General features: G+C 40.5%; 1 protein-coding gene across 16 annotated transcripts in view; it reads left to right on the forward strand.

The window, feature by feature from the left end:
- Positions 1–19,715, forward strand: part of UNC79 (unc-79 homolog, NALCN channel complex subunit) — a 277,231-nt gene that overhangs the window by 176,038 nt on the left and 81,478 nt on the right. For 14 of the 16 annotated variants that reach the window (XM_073998138.1, XM_015454151.4, XM_045396908.3 and 11 more), the window contains 5 exons: positions 4,822–5,108; positions 9,171–9,353; positions 10,301–10,463; positions 13,016–13,165; positions 13,745–14,965. In XM_073998138.1, the coding sequence (XP_073854239.1) occupies positions 4,822–5,108; positions 9,171–9,353; positions 10,301–10,463; positions 13,016–13,165; positions 13,745–14,965 (2,004 nt within the window). The remainder of the gene's footprint in view (positions 1–4,821; positions 5,109–9,170; positions 9,354–10,300; positions 10,464–13,015; positions 13,166–13,744; positions 14,966–19,715) is intronic. The other 2 variants (XM_065549284.2, XM_073998143.1) reach the window with 1 other exon arrangement.

Genomic DNA, 19,715 nt, shown 5'->3' on the forward strand with positions numbered 1-19,715 from the left:
CAATTTTTGTTCAACAAACATTACAAATACTTTTTTTGAGTTGGGGTCTTGCTGTGTTACTCAGGCTGGTCTCAAGCTTCTGGGCTCAAGGAATCCTCTCACCACAGCCTCCCAAGTAGCTTGGATTACAGGTGTGTGCCACAAATGCTTGTTCAACAAGTATTTATTTTACACCTGCTTGACTAGGAAATACAAAGATGCTTTGGAAATTTTTATACTCTTAACTTACTTATGGCCAAGTAAGGGATATTAAGTATGAACATCAGTAAACTCTCATCTTGAGTGAAAGTGACAGTACGCAGGATGAGTCATGTCAAATGCAAAGGGAGGGAGCTTTCTACCAGCTGGAGACATCAGGGAAGGTCTTGTGGACAGGTGGCTTTTCAGCCAGGCTTGACTGGTGGATGAGACGTAAACGTATGACGATACAACATGGAATAGGAAGGAGAAAAGGCAGGGATGGGGAGCATAGGAGGATGTGAAGTTAGCCACTGCCCCGGCTTTCCAGCCCTGCTGTGGATGTGTGCACACATAACCGAACACTGAGGTAAGGAGGCAGGGAGACGAGCGAGGCAGTGTAGTGAGAGCTGCCTATGGAATGGAACCTCGTTTATAGTGCTTACTCATTGGCTGCCCTGGACCAAGTGCAGAGTAAGCTCATGGAAGGATCCTTTCTTCCTCTACCTAATTGTCACTTGTTGGTTTGGCAGAGGGGTCAGTGAGTCAATTCACATAGAGAAACGTTCCCATATTCCTGCTCTTTTGGGACTCTATCAATTTTTCTCTTATACAGAATGTAAGCTCTGACATATTTATTTGAATTTAGTGCACTTTGACAGACATTTATGTATAATAGGTATCTACTATATGTCAGACTTTGGCCCCTATTCTGTGAGGGATATAAAAATGGATAAAATAATGTCATTTGCCTTCAAGAAGCCTATGTTCTTATTGGAGTATTAAGGCAATTGAATAGACAAAATGTTCTGCCTTGCAAAATTGTTATTGGCCACATGGGAGTTAGGAAAATGCTAAAGGAAATTTTCCTCCGTTCTTCTTTTTCTCTTCTGTCCTCCCTCCTTTCTTGTCCTTAGAAATTTAAAGAATTTAGGGATCACATCGAATTGCTGAGAGGAATATTGGGTATATCTAATAAGAATGGCTTTTGGGGACCTGTTTATAGCACAAAATTGTTGGGGGAGGGTAGAGAACCACTTTGCAAGGTGAAGAGAGCACCATGAGCAAAGGTGCAAAGAGGGAAAAACATTGGCTCCATTCTGAGATCCACGAGTAGCCCAGCTTCTAAGAATGTTGACCATTTCGGGTGAAATAATAGGAGATAAGTCTGGAAAAGCAGATCCTGATCCTGCCTGGTTTCAAATCATCTGAATAAATAATGTTGTATTACACTTTGGAGTTTCAATCAGTTATACACCTCTGTGGACAGATTGTAATGGACTCACTCCACATTAAAGGTATGGTAGGTATAGCTCTGCCTCCATAATTATAATTATAAATATAATTATATTTTCTCTTTATAGAAAATATAAAATTAGACCTTTTAACATGTTAAATCTTTATGGTTAGGACAGATATAGAAATTTCACAGACTAAAATTCAGAACTATTAAGCGTTTTGTTTTCCTTAGAGAAAATACTTGTAGGCATTTAGTTTTAAAATGGAAATTTTGTACCTTTTCTAGGTTAAAATATTAATATTGTCTTTATCAATAGAGAACATTTCAGCTTATCCACAGCTCATTTTTCTTAGGGATTTGATTAAGGTAACTTGTCTTTATGAAGAGTGCACCAGTCACAAGCTTACTCTATTTCAAAGAGAGGCAATAAACAAAGTATAGACTTGCAAAGCCCACACTGGAGGGGTAAATTAGTAGAATAAAAAGAGATTAAAAATTTTTTATGCAAAAGTTTACATAAATGTTCTTTTTTCAGTACATTTGTTAAAGATCACTCAATTCTTGCTATTCAGGGAAAGCAGCAAACTTAAGATCCGTGAAAATGATCTACAGTGAGATGGGCATGTATGAAATGACAGTCATCAGGAAAATCTGATGTGATGGGAAAACTCAGGGTTACACATTGTTTAGAAACATGCCCACTTGTAATGAGAAGAAGAGTTCTGAAATGTTTAAGCTGAAGTCTGATGGTCTATTTTCTAGACTTGAATTGGGATGGAAGGAAACAGGAGCAGGGTCCCAGTTGGGCCTTGCTGGGAGCTCCCTTTCTTCTGTATTGAGGTTCCTAGATTCTCAGTACTATAAAACAAAGGAGCAACTTCCTCTCAAACACTCTCTGGTTCCAGTTTCTAACTTTGGGACTTTGTTGTTGAGCCATTGTGGACATGAGGTGGCTGAGCAGGACTGAGTGATACATGTTCTCTTCAACTTTGCACCCCAGAGCTAAAAGGAATTGAAGACTGAAGCTATATTGTAACAGCCATTACTTGCTGCTACAATAACATTGAACCCTGCAGGGAGTCCTGTCATATTCTTGGCCCAAACATGTCCAAAGCAATAATGTCCTTCTAGTTGTAAAGTAATACTCTAGTGGAAAAACAAATCAAGAGTAAATGTTTTTCTTTTCTTGTTCTTTTTTCTTTTTCTTTTTTTTTTTTTTTTTTGAGAGAAGGTCTTTCTTTGTTGCCCAGGCTGGAGTAGAGTGGCATGATCACAGCTCACTGCAGCTTCAACTTCCCAAGCTCAGGTGATCCTCCTGCCTCAGCCTCCCGAGTAGCTGGGACTACAGGTGTGCACCACCATGTCCAGCTAATTTTTGTATTTTTTGTAGAGACCGGGTCTTGTCATGTTTCCTAGGCTGGTCTCAAACTCCTGGGCTCAAGTGATTCTCCCACCTTGGCCTCCCAAACTGCTGGGATTACAGGTGTGAGCCACGATGCCCAGCCTCAGTAAACTATTTTTCAATGCTGAAAAAATAGCCCTGTAAACTTTTTCTATTTTGCCTTACAAGGATAGGTATTGTATTTGGTCAAATCCTATATTACAAACATTTAATTTAACCACATGCTGTGATGCTTTACATTTCCAGCCTCTCATTGAAATAGGGTGTTCCACATACATTGATTTTTTTCCTGATGCATGCCTTATAAGTAATTATATTAACAATTTATTGATCACCCTGCATGTGAAACACTGTAATAAACAAATCCTTAGGTTTTATTTGAATAATTTTTGATAAAAAGTTTCTCTAAAGTGCATCATACATATTCATTCCTTCATGCACAGATTCTATGAGACAGAAAAGTGTGAGTGTCCTGGAATCATGCTGACGTGTGTCAGATGGTTTTCTCTGTATTAGAGGCTCTTACACTAAGCTGCCTCTGCTGCCTCTTCACTTACTGTCAACTATCCCTTCTCAGCAGTTCACTTTTGAACAGACCAACATTCATCTGATTCTCTGGGAAACGCGACAACCAAGCTTGTTACTTTATGTGCAGGTCTAAACTGGTAAATTCTGAATTTGACCTTCATGCTACTATCCCAGAGAAAAAGTATTTGGGCTTGAGCCAGCAAATTTCTGCAATTCCCAGAAACATTTCTGATGCCTCGCTTCTCTTGGCTGTGTCCTGGAAGGCTGAGACTTTGCCAAATTAACTGAGGAGTTAATAGGTATAAGTTACTACCTAACTCTTTGTTGCATCCTTTACACCATAATTATAATGGATGTAACCAAGGCTTGGTTTATAATGGTTTGTAACCAAAGCTTGTCATCGTTTAGTAGAACGTTTCCTTGCAGGATGAGAGATGAGAATGCCGGTGTGCTGATCTAACCCACCAGACAAAACTTTTATTTTCAATTTAGATATTCTAATGTTGCTGTAAAAAAAAAAAAAAAAAAGGAAAGAGTATTTTGAATAATCCCCAAACCATAAATATAGAAGAGCAAATATCAGTCTTCCTTCTCCCAAAGTCCTAAACCAAACCTGATAAGAAGGCGCAGAAGAAAAAAAGGAGACAGGGTAATTTCTGACTTTGAAAAATAACAGAGAAAGTCAATGTCAGGGAACTGCTAAGATGCCGTTATTTACTAGGTTAAGAGGAAGCCAAGGGCTAGGGTATTTTTTCTTTCCATGTGAACTTTCCGCTCACCTTCATGTGGTGTTTTTCTGTTTTTAAAAGTTCATGCTTCGCTCTCTTTCTGTTTGTGTCCTCTCCCTTCCTTGTATGTTTCTCATGACATACAACAGGGCTTATAATTTGCTATTTATAATTTTGACTATTTCATTTAAAGAGAACCTACTGCTAATATCTCAGGGTTTGGAAAAGATTTTTTTTTTTTTTTGCACTAGCTGATTCATGAACATAACTGAATTGAGATAATAATTTAAATAGAAGAGCCCAGTGGTTTTGCCCTCAGTAGATTTTAGACTATAGTGTTTTGTGGTTATTCTTACATGCTTATTTTACAAAGCTGGAAGGGAAACTTCCTTTATCACTGAGGATAAAACTTTGCCAACGTGTTAAAAAATTTGCTAAATGCAAAATGTATTTAGGCATTTGTCTTGCTGTTTCAGGATAATATTGCTTCATAGCACCCTATTTTTATTGCCATTCCCTTAATTCTCCCAGATTACTTGGTTGTTGACGAATACAGTAACTTTCACCCCCGGACTAGGGCTCTGCCTACAAGGCCATATTGTGCCTTTAAGTTTCTTAAATTCTGTCTGGAGCAGAAAGTTTTGTAGAAGCAGAAACAAGGGTGCTTTTTCAATATATAAGGGAGATTTTAGTGTCATTTCACTTGTGAACGAGTCACCCACTCACAGCCTTTCTTCTACTGACAGGACAACAGTCTCCCGAGAATGACAACACCATCAAGGACCTGCTCCCAGAAGATGCTGGGATCGACCACCAGACAGTTCACCAGCTGATCACAGTGCTCATGAAGTTCATGGCCAAGGACGAGAGCAGCGCCGAGTCAGACATCAGCAGTGCAAAGGCCTTCAACACGGTCAAGCGACACCTGTACGTCTTACTCGGCTATGACCAGCAGGAAGGTTGCTTCATGATTGCACCTCAAAAAATGCGCCTGTCAACTTGCTTTAATGCATTCATTGCAGGAATTGCCCAAGTGAGTGTAATAACAGCTTTCGGGAGTCACACCCTTATACTTTTAGTAGAAGCAAGGCATTACGTACTATGTAGCCAACACTGGTTCAGCATAAAGGTTTGTACAAATTGCTCGGTGTTATGCAGGAGTATGTGGAGGGGAATGTGAAGATTAGTAAGAATTGGTAGTCTGACTGAGAAATAGTGAGAGAGAGAATGAGAGAGAGAGACTGTGTGTGTGTGTGTGTGTGTGAGAGAAAGAGAGAGATATGCTAACCTTGTAGCTTATGAAGAATGTCTGTACCTTGATATGATAGTTACATAATCATTTTAGTATATTTGGTTTCTTTTCTTTTCTTTTTTTTTTTTTTGAGACCGAGTCTTGCTCTGTCGCCCAGGCTGGAGTGCAGTGGCGTGATCTTGGCTCACTGCAAGCTCTGCTTCCCGGGTTCACGCCATTCTTCTGGCTCAGCCTCCCAAGTAGCTGGAACTACAGGCGCCCGCCACCACACCCGGCTATTTTTTTGTATTTTTAGTAGAGACGGGGTTTCACTGTGTTAGTCAGGATGGTCTCGATCTCCTGACCTCGTGATCCGCCTGCCTCGGCCTCCCAAAGTGCTGGGATTACAGGCGTGAGCCACCGCGCCCAGCCAGTATATTTGGTTTCTAGATCACTGTGCTCATTTTTTTTTTCAATTGCTAACTAAAAATACTTAAATTTGGTTAATTCTATATTAAAAATTATAATTTTAGTTTATATTAATTTCAATTGTGTCTTACTGAAGAAATCTTTCCAGTTAAAAGGAGTTTCTAATATTCACATGTTCCAATATTTTGTTTAGTGTAAAACAGCTGAAGTTGGAGCTATGGAAAGGCTTGTTTTCTCTGTGTGTTTCAGCTACTTTCCATTTGGTTTTACACACTCAAATTTACATTTATCTATTAAAATTGCCATTTTATTAAACATTTTCTTTCACAGTAACAAAAAAAAAAAAAAGAAAGAAAAAAAGAATTGGTAGCCTGGTATCATCAAGGGAGTGTGGGAGATTTTTTTGTTTTGTAAAATATACCTACAATTTGCCATTTTAACGGTTTTAAGTGTATAGTTCAGTGGCGTTGAGTACTTTTATGTTGTGTAACCATCACCACTGTCCATCCTCAGACGTTTTTATCATCCTAAACTGAAACTCTGTATCCATTAAACAATAAGAGAGTATAGGATTATTTTTTGTGGGTGTGGTTTTATTTATTTATTTATTTATTTATTTACTTATTTATTTATTTTTTGAGACGGAGTCTCGCTCTGTTGCCAGATTGGAGTGCAGTGGTGCAGTCTCGGCTTACTGCAAGCTCCGCCTCCTGGGTTCACACCATTCTCCTGCCTCAGCCTCCCAAGTAGCTGGGACTACAGGCACCTGCCACCGCGTCTGGCTTATTTTTTTGTATTTTTAATAGAGACGAGGTTTCCCCGTGTTGGTCAGGCTGGTCTTGAACTCCTGGCCACAAATGATCTGCCCACCTCGGCCTCCCAAAGTGCTGGGATTACAGGCATGAGCCACCGCACCTGGCCTTTTTTGTTTGTGTTTCTGTGGTTTTGTGTGTGTGTGTGTGTGTGTGTGTGTGTGTATGTGTGTGTGTTTTAAAAAAAAACTTTTCCTTTTTTGGTTTCAGGTGGAGAGAGCTGAATTAATCATACAACTTATCTTTTTGCCACACCATCATCACTGGCTTTTCCATGTGTGTCTGCTACTTCTAACTGTTGTATTGCATGCCATGGTGGACAGACACCATACTTTACTCATCCATTCCCCTAGTGATGGACTCATATTGCTCCCAATGCCTCACTACCCCAAACAGTTCAGTAATAGGCATCTATGTGTACGCACCTTATCAGCCAATGTGAGAATTCCTTACGGAGATGCATCCAGAAGAATTGCTGGGTCATAGGGTAAATGTATGCCTAATTTGGTCAGTGCTACAAATCTCACTCTCCAGTACAGCTGCACCAATCTGTAAAAATACAGGACTTGGGGCTAGAGAGATGCGGATATGAATTTCAGCTCCGCCTCTGTTATTAGCTGCTAGGGCTTAGGCACTCTCTGCTTGCTTGCTTATTGGTAACACAGATTTCCTTTTTTGATAGATTAGAGAAAACCTATTGCAAAGCACCTTGATTCATGCCTGTCTCATGGTAGGAACTCGATAGATGATAGCTGTTATTGTCAGTTAGCTCAAATAGATTGTAATGTAATGAACAAAGATAAGCAGTGTGAGAGCAATGTGCATGTAGTCGTCCTGTGCTGATGCTGATAACTGGATGGATCACCGCTTTTTCTCAGCTGTCACTGTTTCAGATACCAAACCCTCCCTCCCTCTTCTCCCCACCCTCTAAATCCACATTATGCATATTTACTTTAGAAATAAAAGCTAAAATCGAGGCCAGGCATGGTGGCTCATGCCTATAATCCCAGCACTTTGGGAGGCCGAGATGGGCAGATCATGCAGTCAGGAGTTCAAAACCAGCCTGGCCAATATGGTGAAACCCTATCTGTACTAAAAAATACAAAAATTAGCCAGGCGTGGTGATGTGCGCCTGTAGTCCCAGCTACTGGGGAGGCTGAGGCAGGAGAATCGCTGGAACCTGGGAGGCAGAGGTTGCAGTGAGCCAAGATTGCACCACTAAACTCCAGCCTGGGTGACAGAGTGAGACTCCATCTCAAAATATATATATATATGTATATATAAGCTAAACATTAAAAATTAAATTTTTATATGGGGTTTATATAACTCCAGAAAACCTGTGTCAAAAATAACTTCCTAATATTTTGGCATATATTGCTCCCTCCATTTATATACATACATAAATTTCATACTCAAATACGTATGTCCACATATTTTTACAATAATAGGTTCATATTATACATACTGATATATATGCCACCTTTTTAAAATTTTTTTGTTTCAATGAGTTTTTGGCAAACAGGTGGTGTCTGCTTACGTGGTTAAGTTCTTTAGTGGTGATTTCTGAAATTTTGGTGCAACCTTTTTAAACCTAAAATTTTTTATGAAGTTTATATCATGTAAATAAATTTGTGTCATATTCTGTGTAATGCTTACATAGTATTCTGTAGTTATACAAACAGTATTTTATTTGTCTAATCCCATATTATTGAATATGGAGGTTGATTTCAGTTTGGGGTGACTATAAACAAAGCCATGTTGAATTTCTTTAACATACATTTTGGAACACTTGTCTGATTATTTCTTTGGGATATATTTAATGGTTGTATTGGAGGTATGGGCTTTTTCTTTCTTTCTCTTTTTTCCTTTTTTTTTTTTGAGACAGGGTCTCACTCTGGTAGCCCAGGCTGGCGTGCAGTGTTATGATCATGGCTCACTGCAGCCTCGACATCCCAGGCTCAGAGGATCCTCCCAGTTCAGCCTCCCGAGTAGCTAGGAGTATAGGTGTGTGCTACCACACCGAATTAACTTACTGTATTTTTGGTAGAGACAGGGTTTCGCCATGTTGCCTGAGCTGGTCTCATACTCTTGGGCTCAAGCAATCTGTCTGCCTCAGCCTCCCAAAGTGCTGGGATTGCAGGCATGAGTCATTGCACCTGGCATGTGCTTTTTCTTATCCCTGAATGCATATTGCTAAATTGTTCTCCTGAAAGATTGTACCAAGTTTGGTTGGTATAATACTTGGTTCAAAGATTGAACCAAGTATTGCCGGTTGTCCATGAATTCCCATTGCTGCAGGTGGTTACCAATATTAGGTTTCTTCATTGTCTAGTTTAACTCTGGTTAATAGTTGAATGGATAAAATTTTATTTTCAATAGGTACTGAAATAAATAATTAATTAGATTAAAACTATTTTCATTTACAAGTTTCAAAAATTTTTTGTGAGGTTGGACTTTTCCTCCTTCTTGCGTACTAGCCATTACTTTTAATATTTTGTGGGGTGCCTGTTAAATATTTTGCCTGTTAAAAATTTTAACCACTGGGATGGCTCACATTTTTCCTTTTGACTTCTGAGTGTTCTTTGTAGCTTTCCATCAGTTGTTAATATTTTTTCTATTTCAGGTTATGGACTATAACATTAACTTGGGAAAACACCTTCTCCCCTTAGTGGTTCAGGTGCTCAAATACTGCTCTTGTCCTCAACTCCGGCATTATTTCCAACAGCCACCTCGTTGCTCCCTCTGGTCACTAAAGCCTCACATCCGGCAGATGTGGTTGAAGGCCTTGCTTGTCATCCTTTACAAGGTGAGCTGGGTGGTCACTGCTGTTTTAGATGCAGTGGTTCTCTTAGAGAGCATGCAGCATAAGGAGAACACCTGAGTCTTTAGTTGAAAATTTTGTAGAATTAAAGTTTGACCTTTGGAAGGAAGATCAGGATATGCAATCACTGTTAAGAACCAAAGAGCTATTGAAATGAAAATAGAAACGGGAGGCCCTGTCGATACATGCTCTAAAAATGTTTAAAACAAAGAATGATAAATGGTAGGCTATTGATCAAGAACCTCTGTTTATAGTGTTTATACTCAGTCTCATATTTTATCTAAGTATTAATTATTATTTCAGAAAACAAGGAAGATATCTGAAATTGTATTCACCCGCTAAATGTTTATGCCAGATAATTTTCTTGAAAAGAACTGTAACTATGAACTGGCATGCCTTGCTGTCAGTGGTTTGGTGAAGGAAGAAAGGAATATAGTCCCTTGTAAAAATAAGGCCATGGAGGAGGGCGTGGTGGCTCACTCCTGTAATCCCAGCACTTATGGGAGGCCAAGGTGGGTGGGTTGCCTGAGTACAGGAGTTCGAGCCCAGCCTCAGCAACATGGTGAAATCCTGTCTCAGCAAAAAATTAGCCAAGCATTGCACATGCCTGGTCCCACCTACTTGGGAGGCTGAGGTGGGAGGATCACCTGAGCCTGGTAGGTTGAGGTTGCAGTGAGCTATGATCACACAACTGCACTCCAACCTGGGCGACAGAATGAGACCCTGTCTCTAACTAAACAAATAAATAAGGCCATGAGCAGAATCTCTTTCTACTTCTCTCTCTCTCTCTCTCTCTCTCTCTCTCTCTCTCTCTCTCATATATATATATTTATCCCCAAGAGGTACTGCAAACAGTATCTGGCAAGATCAGGTGGAAAAACTTACCCTTTAAAATAACCATTTATCTTTTTCTCCCTCATTTCATTGGGCAGTATCCATACCGAGACTGTGATATCAGCAAGATCCTGCTGCATCTGATTCACATAACAGTCAATACACTCAATGCGCAGTATCATAGCTGCAAGCCCCATGCCACGGCAGGACCTTTGTACAGTGACAACAGTAACATAAGCAGATACAGCGAAAAAGAAAAAGGTACATATCTAAATTGCATCCCAAACCTAGCTTCAATACATAATAGATTTCTGGACAATGTTTTCTTATTAGATACAGGAGTGTTCCCAGATATCATTCTGAAGTAAAAAGAAAATCGCTTTCTTAATTTTCCAGCCTCCCATGAATGTTGCTGCTTTAACTTTAAAATTGAGCATTCGAGAGGAATAATTGATATGCTTCTAAAACCTATATTGTAAGAAATAATATTTTGTAAAATATTTTCTGCTGTTTGATTCAGGAACCTTCATAAGCCTTTTCTTACGTATTAGAAGCGTCTCGATTTTGGGCTATAAAGTAAGTCTTGGTTGGCACACAGTGGAGCCATTCTTCATAGGTCTCTAGTTTGCCCCTGACCTTTGTGCTCATACAGTTTCAATGGAGTCTAAGTTTGCTGAAGTGCTTTTTCCTAGCCTTTTAATGCAATACAAAGTGATTCAAAGCAAGGGAAATGAAACATTTTTGCTGCATAGGTGTAAGTTATCTCCACTATAAACACTTTTTTCTATTGCTACCTTTTTCTAAAAGGAGGCAGTAGAATGCAACTTTAGCTAGAGTAAAATTGCAGCCTGTTTTCAGGTGCGACATAAAGGACCAGGGTGTATATTTTCAGTTTTTAGTGGAAATCATGGCTGACTAGATTTTAAATTGACATCATTTAATCTAGTCTTTGGAGAAAACCAAGTGTCCAATGACCCTTTGTGAGGTTAGTAGAGTCTCTTTTGGTAGGACTGCTCTGGAGATGTCTCAAAAGTGTACATTGTAGCTGGTGTTCCACTGTTTATTATTGCTGAATGTTCCAGAAATCTAGTTTGGCTACAGATGGAACTCGAGAACTAGGTTCTTTAAGTTCTGGTACCATTCAGATCCTTCCTGAAGAATATTTTGTCTACCAGTTTAGGGTTTGGTCTCTGGGAAATTGGGGAGATGTGTTAAGCTATGGATGTTTTCAGTGTGGGCTTAGTGTTTGGGCCAAACCCTGATGAACCTTTCTGGATGGGAGGCGCCATCTTGTGGTCTTTCAGTATTGATTGTTCAATGCGTTTGGAAAATCACTTCAAAGTTATGTAATGCAAATCACGTAACTATTGGTTGGAAAAACTGCATTTTTCAAAGGATATTTTTCCAAAAAGGAAATAGAGAAGTAAAACAGATTATTGTGTTGCATTTTCCCAGAAACATGGGAATTTGATAGGCATTCCCATCTTTGTGGATGTTCACTGGGTTTAAAAACAAATTCATTTTGATTGTTAACATTTATTTTTATTTAATTAAAAAGTTGAGTATGGTCATTTCACCTAAAATTTACTGCTTCAAGTTTCATTTACTTGTAGAATTTTGTGCATTAGAACAGGACGAGTCCTTAAAACTTGATGCATGTAATGCCCTTATGCTAAAAAAAAAAACCTTGAATAATCATAATCACACCTGAGCCTCATCTGTCATATACGTAGATGTACATACAGGCCAAACATTATTAGTTCAGTGATATTCAACTTGAATAATAGGTTAACTCCATTTATGGTGCTATTAGATGCATTTTAGTAACCTTTTCTGTTGCCGCTTTGTACGTGGCTTTCGCCTTTCAAAAGAATGAAAGAAGAAAATTGGTTAAGTAAACTTTGTGGGTTGCAACATATCAATTCTTTCCTCATTAACATATTTTGGGGTTTATCTTGCATTTTAAAGTGGCCACATGGGTATAGAAGGGAGGACATAGAAACAAGTTCAATAGGCATTCGAAGTGACCGATTTGTTTATGTAAGATTAAGGATCGTAAGCGTCAAAGATTCTTTCTGGGATTCATGAGATCTGTAATAGTTACATGTGGTAAACTCCTCAGAGAAGAGTCTTACTTTAATAGGAGGAAATGTTATTTTCTGTTTTCTTTTTCCTTTGTTTACTCTTTCAGTCCATAATCATTCGTGGAGCTTTTGAGATGACAAGTGGCTTTTCTAAGCTTTTTCTGTGTGTTGCGTGTCTCATTATCAAATGTAGAGTACAGTATTTTGCATTCACACCATATAAGGTGCATGTACTGTTAGGCTGTGTCTATGCCAGTTACCAAATCCCAGAAAGGCAGATTTTTTTTTTTCTTTTTTGGAAAGGCCAAGATCCACTCATTTTGTTTAATTTCCTTTCGCCAAATCAGCCTGAAAATCCACGCAACACAGGCAAGTCCAAGCAGTGTCACAGGCTCCCGGAAAAAGTAGCTGACATCTATGTGTCATCTGGTGTTAAGCGTACTGGAAAAGTTTCCCAAAAAGGCACTGTTGGACTCCCAAGAAGCCTGTCTTTAAAAATGCTGCCAATTGTCATGTGAAAAGTGACGGGCAATCTTGTAACAGCTTCCTCTGTCCAATAGATAGATAATTTGATGCCTGGATGAAATACCAACCCATAGCTAGACTTGGGCTGGTGCAGAAACTACCCCAGACCTTGTTCCATAATGCTTTCATTGAAATGCTTGTGTAGACACAGCCTAAGAGAGAATAACCTCTTAAGTGTAATTTTGACTTTCTCTCCCCAATTAGAAGAAGATAGTGTTTTTGATGAATCTGATATTCATGATACACCTACTGGACCCTGCAATAAAGAGTCTCAAACTTTTTTTGCAAGATTGAAAAGAATAGGCGGCAGCAAAATGGTGAAATATCAGCCGGTTGAGATGAATGTTCAGAGAAGTATGAATTTTTTCTCTTAGTAATTTTATGCAGAAATGTTGTACTCTACCGTTTGTTTGGGGTGAAATCTTAATTTTATTATGTTACTACACATTTTAATACCGTTGATTTATATATATGTATGCACAAACAGTATATATATATACACAGTTATATATATACGTGAATCGACAGATACATCATTAATGTCATGATCGTCTTTGAGGGCCATTGCTTGATTTGATTTGTTGCAAAATGTTTGCTTCTCTTCCACACGATTTGAATACAGTTTCCTAGATCTGCCTCAGCCAAAAAATGATCCCCTCTCCTATGCACAAATGAACAGAGCTGAGGAATTATCCCGAAGTCCGATTTTGGAAATCAGATCTTAAACTGCCATTTTGGTGTCTTTCATTCCTAAATTTTCCAGTTTTTGAAATTAGAACGAACCTTCCAAAAACTTGGCCAGAAAATTCGTTTTCCCTCCTGGTGGAGCTGGGATTGTGATGATGATTTATGCCAATTGTATGCCCAAGGATGAGGGGAAAAAATGGTGAAATCTCCAAGTAAAATAGTACTAGCTTTTTCTGTTTTGATCAGGTGAAATAGAACTGGCTGAATATAGAGAGACGGGTGCATTACAAGACAGCCTTCTCCACTGTGTGAGAGAAGAAAGCATTCCGAAAAAAAAGCTGCGCTCTTTCAAACAAAAATCTCTTGATATAGGGAATGCAGACTCGCTTTTGTTTACATTAGACGAACATCGTAGGAAGTCGTGCATAGATCGGTGTGACATAGAGAAGCCTCTGACCCAAGCTGCGTATGTCGCACAAAGACCAAACGACCCTGGACGTTCTAGACAGAACTCTGCTACGAGGCCTGACAATAGTGAAATCCCCGAGAACCCAGCTCTGGAAGGGTTTCCAGATGCTCGAAGGCCTGTCATACCCGAGGTTAGGTTAAACTGTATGGAGACATTTGAGGTGAAAGTTGACTCGCCAGTAAAGCCTGCTCCTAAAGAGGATTTAGATCTGATAGATCTGTCCTCAGATTCAACATCGGGGCCTGAAAAACACTCTATACTCTCAACCTCCGACAGCGACTCTCTTGTATTTGAGCCTCTTCCCCCTCTCAGAATAGTCGAGAGTGATGAAGAAGAGGAGATGATGAACCAAGGCAATGACGGCTCCTCTGCTAAAAATGCTGCCTCCTGTCCTGCCATCCCCAGCCATCCCTCCGTCCTCAGCCTCAGCACAACTCCGCTTGTGCAAGTAAGTGTGGAGGATTGTTCCAAAGACTTTTCTTCTAAGGACTCAGGAAATAATCAGTCAGCAGGGAACACGGACCCTGCCCTCATCACTCTGGAAGACCCTATGGACGCCGAAGGATCCTCAAAGCCAGAGGAGCTGCTGGAGTTCTCCTGCGGTAGCCCACTAACGCTGAAGCAAAAACGAGACCTCCTTCAGAAGTCGTTTGCTCTCCCTGCAATGTCGCTGGATGATCACCCTGACCCGGGCACCGAAGGGGAGAAGCCTGGGGAGCTGATGCCAAGTTCAGGGGCAAAAACTGTCCTCCTCAAAGTCCCCGAAGATGCGGAGAACCCCACAGAAAGTGAGAAGCCTGATACCAGTGCAGAATCTGATACAGAACAGAATCCTGAAAGGAAGGTGGAAGAGGATGGAGCTGAGGAATCCGAATTTAAGATTCAGATTGTTCCCAGGCAGAGGAAGCAGAGGAAGATTGCTGTCAGTGCTATCCAGAGAGAGTACCTCGACATCTCCTTCAACATTCTAGACAAACTGGGAGAACAGAAAGATCCAGGTAAGCTCGCCTCTCTTCTTTCTCCCAGCCTTAACTTTAAGTTTGTGCATCTTGTTTGGTAGGGTACCAGCACTGAATATGCATCAGACTCAAACTCTTATAACGTCAGGGTGTGACATTATAATGGCTTCGCAATCACTCTGAATCCTTCCGGTTTAGTGGACAATGTTGGATGCAGATGTGGTTCTACTGGCTCCATAAATGTTTCTGTTTTTGTTGTTTTAAACTCTGCAGTCAATTCTTGACCACCCTTGGCAATGAGATGCACTGGTTAATTCGTATCGGGATAATCCAGGTATCATCTTAGCCTTCCTCAAACAGCAAAAGTCATTAACTTGAACTCTTTGCTTTCTTTTTTTCTCTACTCTATACTAGTGAGCTATGATATAGTCCAAAGAAGGAACCAATGTGAAGGGCTAAACTAAAGCAAACAGTGCTTGGAATGATTAAGAATTGACTCTACAATCATTTACAGGGCATACAGCTGATTGTAGATACTAACCAAATATCAGAAACCAAAAAATACCAGTTACAGCCTAGACCCTAACCCACAGTCATCACTTGGTGACGAAGTTGTCACTGCCCATGGATTTCCTGCATCAGGGCCGTTTCTTATGTTTGCTTGGAGGCATTGTTTCTAAGAAAGATAACTTGAAAGAAATGGCAAGCCCATGATCCATATCATCCTATAACACAGTCTTCTGTAATGTTACTGTGACACTGATCAGAACCCATCTTCATTTCTTAGTTCAGATCTTTTAAAATAAGTTAATGGGGCTGGGTATGGTGGTTCATGCCTGCAATCCCAACACTTTGGGAGGCCAAGGCAGGCAGATCACAAGGTCAAGAGATCGAGACCATCCTGGCCAACATGGTGAAACCCCCTCTCTACTAAGAACACAAAAATTAGCTGGGTGTGGTGGCGCACACCTATCGTTGCAGCTACTCAGGAGGCTGAGGCAGGAGAATTGCTTGAACCTGGGGTTGCAGTGAGGTGAGATCACGCCACTGCACTCCAGCCTGGTGACAGAGTGAGACTCCGTCTTAAAAAAAAAGTTAATGGGACTTTAGGAAAAATGGAATTGGCTAGGGATGATTATTTTAGTAGATATATAGACTGTGGAAGGTTAAAAACTGGTGAAGGTCTTAAAGACCTCTAGCTTAGCCCCTCATGTTATACAGGAAGATACCGAGGCTTAGAGGAGGTGATGCACCAGGTCACATGGCCAGACAGAAGCAGTGCCTGATTCTAGTCACGTTTTCCTGCTATTCTACACAAAAGCAACTTCTGAGGGGATGCACCTGGCTTTTTTATTTGCCTCAGGCATTTCCAGAGGTTTCTAGCTGTCGTCTAGCCCATAGGACAGAGCTGTCTACCTCAAAAACGTGCTGTAAAACTCTGTTGAATGAACATTAGCGTATTCAGAAAGGGTCATGCTCCAGCCAGGCAGGGAAAAAAGGGTCCTTGTTCATAACAACAAAGTTTAAGAAGTTAAGAAGGCTTTCAGGAAAACTGGGACACCTTTTTATTGTTTGGGGCCAGGAAAATGGCTGCATATGGAAGGAGGACGGCACTGACCTAGAAATGATAGAGGTCTATAGGGCAGGTGCATACGAAGCTGAGGTCCACAGGGTGAGTCTCTGTGATGTGTAGGTTGCATGTAGGTTCTAGCGTGCAGGTTTGTGTGTGCAACTGTGTTGCCTTCTTTATTCACCCTTATGTTTGATTGTTCCCCAGACTACCAAGGAGGAAAGTGGTTTTGTGTTCATACATTTGTTAACAGAACAAGGGAAAAATACATGATAATTATAACACGTCTTTAAAATGGCATAATATATATTATTATATAACATATATATATTATACTGTCATCATAATTTTATGTCTCCATAGGGCTTTGCCTCTCACTAACTCTGATCTGATCTCTTCTGCCCCTCCTTGCTGGGCATGGGGAGAAGTCCTGTGTGCTCAGAGCATGACCCAGGCATCCCCAGACTTTCCTGCCTTCATCATCAGTAGTAAGGGAGACCCAGACACTTGCCCCTCCAAACCATCCCAAATGCACAGCCTTACCCTTGCTAACTGCCAGGAGTCCAGGACTCATCTTACTGTGCACCTCACTCTGTTTATGTCAGTCCCTAGAGTACTGGGTCATCCTTCATATCCCTCACTCAGAGCTCCACAAGGCCTTGCATACCTTCTGTTCTGAAGCTTTCTCCCTCGTTACCCTGGCTCCTGAAACCCTTCCCCTGTGTCCTAGGAAATTCATGGCCCTTTATGAGCAAAATTCCTCACACGTGTTCTCTCTCCTCTATTTCTCTTGCCTTCTGAGTCTAATGGAAACCCAGCTCTCCCCAAGGGCATTGCTTTCCCTACAGCCCATGTCACTGGACTTGGCCGGGGGCAGCATCTTCCTTATTCCACACTGCCCCTTCCAGACCCTTCCCTTCTTGTCTCTAGAAACCTTCGCTCTGAGCTGCATACCCTCAGACCACAGTACCCACTACTTGCATTGCTGTGCCATCATGAACCCTGGCTCTTCCTCACTTGTTGACAAATTTGATTCGTGGCCCCTCTTACTCTTTCCAAAATTATTCCTGCTGTAATTCCTGTGGATTTTAATATTAGTGTAGATGACACTCCTGACACTTGGTTTCCTTGAATGCATCTTCTCCAGCGATTGTTTTTTTTTATCCTCCACCTTAGCTCAGCTGCTCCAACCCATGTTCACATCGCAGACCTTATTATTTGCCAATAACTGCAACCTCTTCATGATCTTACTTTCACATCTCTCATTCTCTGATTACCATTTCTTCTCTCCCTGGATAATCATGTATTGATCCAAGTATTTTTTGCTGTCCCTCCCCTACTTCACGTCTTTTCTCCTTACTCAACTTACACTCAAGGCTATCAATGTAATTCCTCCCTGCCTGCACCCTCTCGGGCCTTTCCCTTTTGAGATTTGCTTGGCTAAACACAACCCGTGTTAAAACCAACTCTCCCTCTACCGGTACCTGCACCTATCAGGTGAATGTGACTGGGTGAAAACACATAATGCATTGTTCAAGAAGTTAAAAGAAAATTAAGAAACATGCTTGAATTCCTTAACATGACTAGTGAAAGCATAGCTCCAGGACTGGCCAGCAATAGCACATGGGCCAAATCTGCCCCACTGCCTGATTTTGCAAATGAAATTGTATGAAGTACAACTACACATGCACAAAATAAAATTTAAAAAAAGAAAAACAAAAACACACAATGTTGACTGGTATCATTTTAAATTAATGGCATGAACCTCGACTGGGTCCTTCAACCTGGCAATCATAATGTATTTTCCTGGTCCATTCACGTTTCCAGTCTCTTAAATGACTATTTTATAGCTACTTTTCTCCCTGAACTTTCAATAAGTCTTCCAACTGACATAATTAAAAGGACTTTCCACAGCCTCCTACCACCTTATCTGCCCACCTTCCAGCCTCTGCACCTACACACCTGGACTTCCTGGCTGGGGCTACAGGTTAACTGTCTGTATTCCTGTCTACACCTAGCCTTTCCACATGTGGACAAGATTCTATCTCTCTAGCTTACTCAAGAATATTGGACCCTAAATTTCTCCCCTCTGTATCCTCCCTTAGTATTTTTTTTTTCCTCTAAAGGACTCTTGACTTGAGCCTACAAACAATCTTATTTCTTTTTCTTAAACAAACAAAAGCACTTGATGCATGTTCTCCCAACTGTTATCCCATTTTACTTCTTTCCTTGTAGCAAAACATTTTGGAAGAGATAGTATAGAGTTGTCTCTTCCAAATTCTATTAGAATTGTCTCTTCCAAACTCTATACTAAAACATGCTAATGAATTAAAATTAAAAGAAAACAAAAACACATAATGTTGACTGGTATCATTTTAAATTTTGATATCATTTAATTTTGGTATCATTTTTAATGTTTTAGTATAGAGTTTGGAAGAGACAACTCTATACTATCACCAATTTTCTTCCATTCTATTAGTTCTAAAAGCTGTTCATAAGCCAGGCATGGTGGCACACACCTGTCGTCACAGCTACTTGGGGGGCTGAGGCAGGAGGATCTCTTGAGCCCAGGAGTTGGAGGCTGTAGTGTGCTATGATTGCACTTGTGAATAGCCACAGCACTCCAGCCTGGACAACATGGTGATACCCTGTCTCTTAAAAAAAAAATCATTCCTATGAAACTTTCATTCCCACTATTTCACCCAAACAGCAGTTGTCAAGGTCACCAGTGTCCTTCACTGCTAAATCTGTCAGCAGTCAGCCATGAGGTCTGATGCTGACATATCTGCAATCTTTGACACTGTTGGTCACCCCATCATTCTCTTTGGTTCCTCTCTATCTCCCTAATGACAGAATGACTTGTGGTCTCTGTCCTTGATCCTAGTCTCTTCTCTATGAACTCACTCTCTCGATGGTCTCGTCTGGTTTTAGCCTTTACATATTGTCTCTATGCTAAGACAACTATCAGTGACCTATTGCTGGAATAATGCTGTGTAACAAACACCTCAGCAGCATACAACAGTAAATATTTATTTAGTTTGAGAGTCTATGACTCATCTGGGGATTGGCCAAGGCTTGGATGGCAAGGCTCTGCTTCTCATGCCTGCTGACCTTGAAGCCTGGAAATATTCTAATGGTGATGGCAGAGTCACAAAAGAACAAGCCCAGTTGCAGAGGCACTTTCCAAGCCTCTGGCCATGTTATTCTTGCAACCATTCT

This window comes from Macaca fascicularis, chromosome 7, assembly GCF_037993035.2.
Source record: "Macaca fascicularis isolate 582-1 chromosome 7, T2T-MFA8v1.1".
NCBI lineage: Eukaryota > Metazoa > Chordata > Mammalia > Primates > Cercopithecidae > Macaca > Macaca fascicularis.